Genomic DNA, 2,498 nt, shown 5'->3' with positions numbered 1-2,498 from the left:
TTTTTAATTTTATTTTAACCTTTTCTTTATTGTTAATTTTTTAATTCTTCTTTTTTTTTTTTTTTTTTTGTAAATTAACAATTGATAGATAATGATACAATTCTGGCTTAAATATTCGATTAAATAAGCTTAACATCTTAGGCTATATCTTTCAATAAAAACATAATTAGTAAACAATGTTTATTAGTAGAATTATAATTGTGATTTTAAATTTGAAAATTTGCAAATTTTCCACTGTGTGTTTTGGATAGGTTACTTTAAATTACACAATATCAGCAGGGGGTGTACAAAGGAGAAGTTTCATTTAACGATGATAATTTTGTGATATTAAATGAACTTTGATCTTTAACTTTTAATACTCTTAGCTATGATGATGTCAGAAGGTTGTGACTTATATATCATCTGTTCGTTGTTCATTGATCATTTAATATCTTAATGTATTAAAAGATGAAATGGAATGAACAGATGTTATATAAAGTTTAATCAATAATTTATACAATCAAACAAATTAATCAATAATTTATACAATCAAACAAGTTAATCAATAATTTATACAATCAAATAAGTATTATTTATTATAATCTTATTCTTAATTTATTACAATCTTATAATCAAACAATTATAATAATCAATAATTTATGCAATCAAATAAGTTAATCAATAATTTATTATAATCAAATAAGTTAACCAATAATTTATACAATCAAACAAGTTAATCAATAATTTATGTAATCAAATAAGCTGATCAATAATTTATGTAATCAAATAAAAGTTGATCAATAATTTATGCAATGAAATAAGTTGATCAATAAATTGTATAGTAGAATTGAAATTACAAGTAATTTAACCATATTCAACTTTAAAAATTCAATTTCTGGTAATTAAATTCTGAAAAAAAAATTTTTTTTTTTTTTTCAGGTTATATCAATTGAATTGGCCATCTGCATCAACAACAGGAACAGCAGCAGCAGCAGCAACAACAAGAGCGACAATTGCTTGTGCGACACCACTCATTACGCAACCATTACTTGATTCAACACTTTTCAATGATTTACTTGAGTTAACAATTGATGAGAAGAAAAAGAAGAAGACAATTATCACAAAAACAGTAAGTGAAAGTGCTGTAACATCATGTGCATCTTCCGGACGTTTACCGGTTTTTGCTCAACTCAGTAATCCGTCATCAGCTTCATGAAATTAATGGTTTAAATAAATCCGGTGAATAATTAAGCAATTAATTGATTATACATGCATTGTTTGTTCTTTGTTTTTTTTTTTTTTCTTTTTCCTTTCTTTTTCCTTGTTCTATATTATCATTGTATTCTTTGCTTTTTTTTCTTTTTTACTCTTTTACCTATTGAAATTATCATTGTTCTTGTTTTTTTCCTTTCCTTCTTTCTCTCTCTCTCTCTCTCTTCTGTCCCTCGTTTATTTTCATGAAAATTTTCTTTTATCGATTTTTCTAGATAAATTTGCGAAATTTTTTTTGCTAATTATAAATTTTAGGAGAGGAAAGATTTGAAATGAATACTTACTTATGGTAATATTAAAAATAAATTTTAATTCTTGAGAAATTGAAATCTCTTTTTTACTTCTTTTCCCTTTTTCATTTTCATCAATTCTTTCAAATAATTATATCTTCCATATTTTGCTTTTAATTTGTTACATTGTATTATTGTATTATCTCCTCCATTTACCAAAAAAAAAAAACAAAAATAAAAAATAAAATAAATAAATAAAAAATAGAAATAAAAATAAAAAATAAATAAGATAAAAGAATTATGATGAAAATTATTTTTTCTCTCTCTCTCTCTCCTCCCCCTTCTCCCTCTCCCACTCACTTTTATCCTTTATTATAATTCCTTTTTTCTCTTTTTTCTTATTCTCTCTATTTTCGTTTTTCTTTTTTCTTTCTATACAATATTAATTATCATTTATCATTTATTTTTATCATTTATTTTATCATTCAAACTCTCTTCACATACAAAGCCTTAGAATGTATAGTTGAAGTTTTTCGTTTTTCTTTTTTAAGTTTAAAAATTTTTTCATAACAATTTAATTAGTGTATAAATAGCATCCTTCTTCTATTGATAATATTTTTTATCAGTGAGTTATCTGTTATATGTATGTATGTGTATGTGTATGAGTGTATGTGTATGTGTATGTGGTATGTCTATGTTAGTAGTTAGTGATAATAGTAGTTGGTTTTATTTATTTATTTTTTTTCTATTTTTTGTTGTTTTAAATCCTTATTCATCTACCTGAACTCAGTGAAGCTCCCGAATGTAAATCTATATTACTATTACTACTGTTATTATTACCATTTTCATCATTACTGTTATTATTACTATTACTATTACTATGACTTTTTTCGCCATTATTATTATTATAACTATTGATTATTATTAATTATTATCAATTACCATTATTATTATTATGGTTATTATCATCACTATTATCATTTTATTATTATTGCTCTTATTATTATTACTGTCATT

The 2,498-nt window shown here is 23.1% G+C and overlaps 1 protein-coding gene across 1 annotated transcript; it reads left to right on the top strand.

Annotated features, from left to right (window-relative positions):
* Positions 1-447: 447 nt before the first annotated feature.
* LOAG_14568 (hypothetical protein) lies at positions 448-1,195 on the top strand (the record flags this gene model as incomplete). Its single annotated transcript, XM_020448830.1, has 2 exons — positions 448-467; positions 919-1,195. The coding sequence occupies 2 exons, from the start codon at positions 448-450 to the stop codon at positions 1,193-1,195; spliced, it is 297 nt and encodes a 98-aa protein (XP_020301053.1).
* Positions 1,196-2,498: the final 1,303 nt, after the last annotated feature.

This window comes from Loa loa, assembly GCF_000183805.2.
Source record: "Loa loa unplaced genomic scaffold supercont3.725, whole genome shotgun sequence".
Taxonomy (NCBI): Eukaryota; Metazoa; Nematoda; class Chromadorea; order Rhabditida; family Onchocercidae; genus Loa; species Loa loa.
The sequence above is the reverse complement of the archived record's forward strand: the minus strand, read 5'-3'. Positions and strand labels throughout refer to the sequence as shown.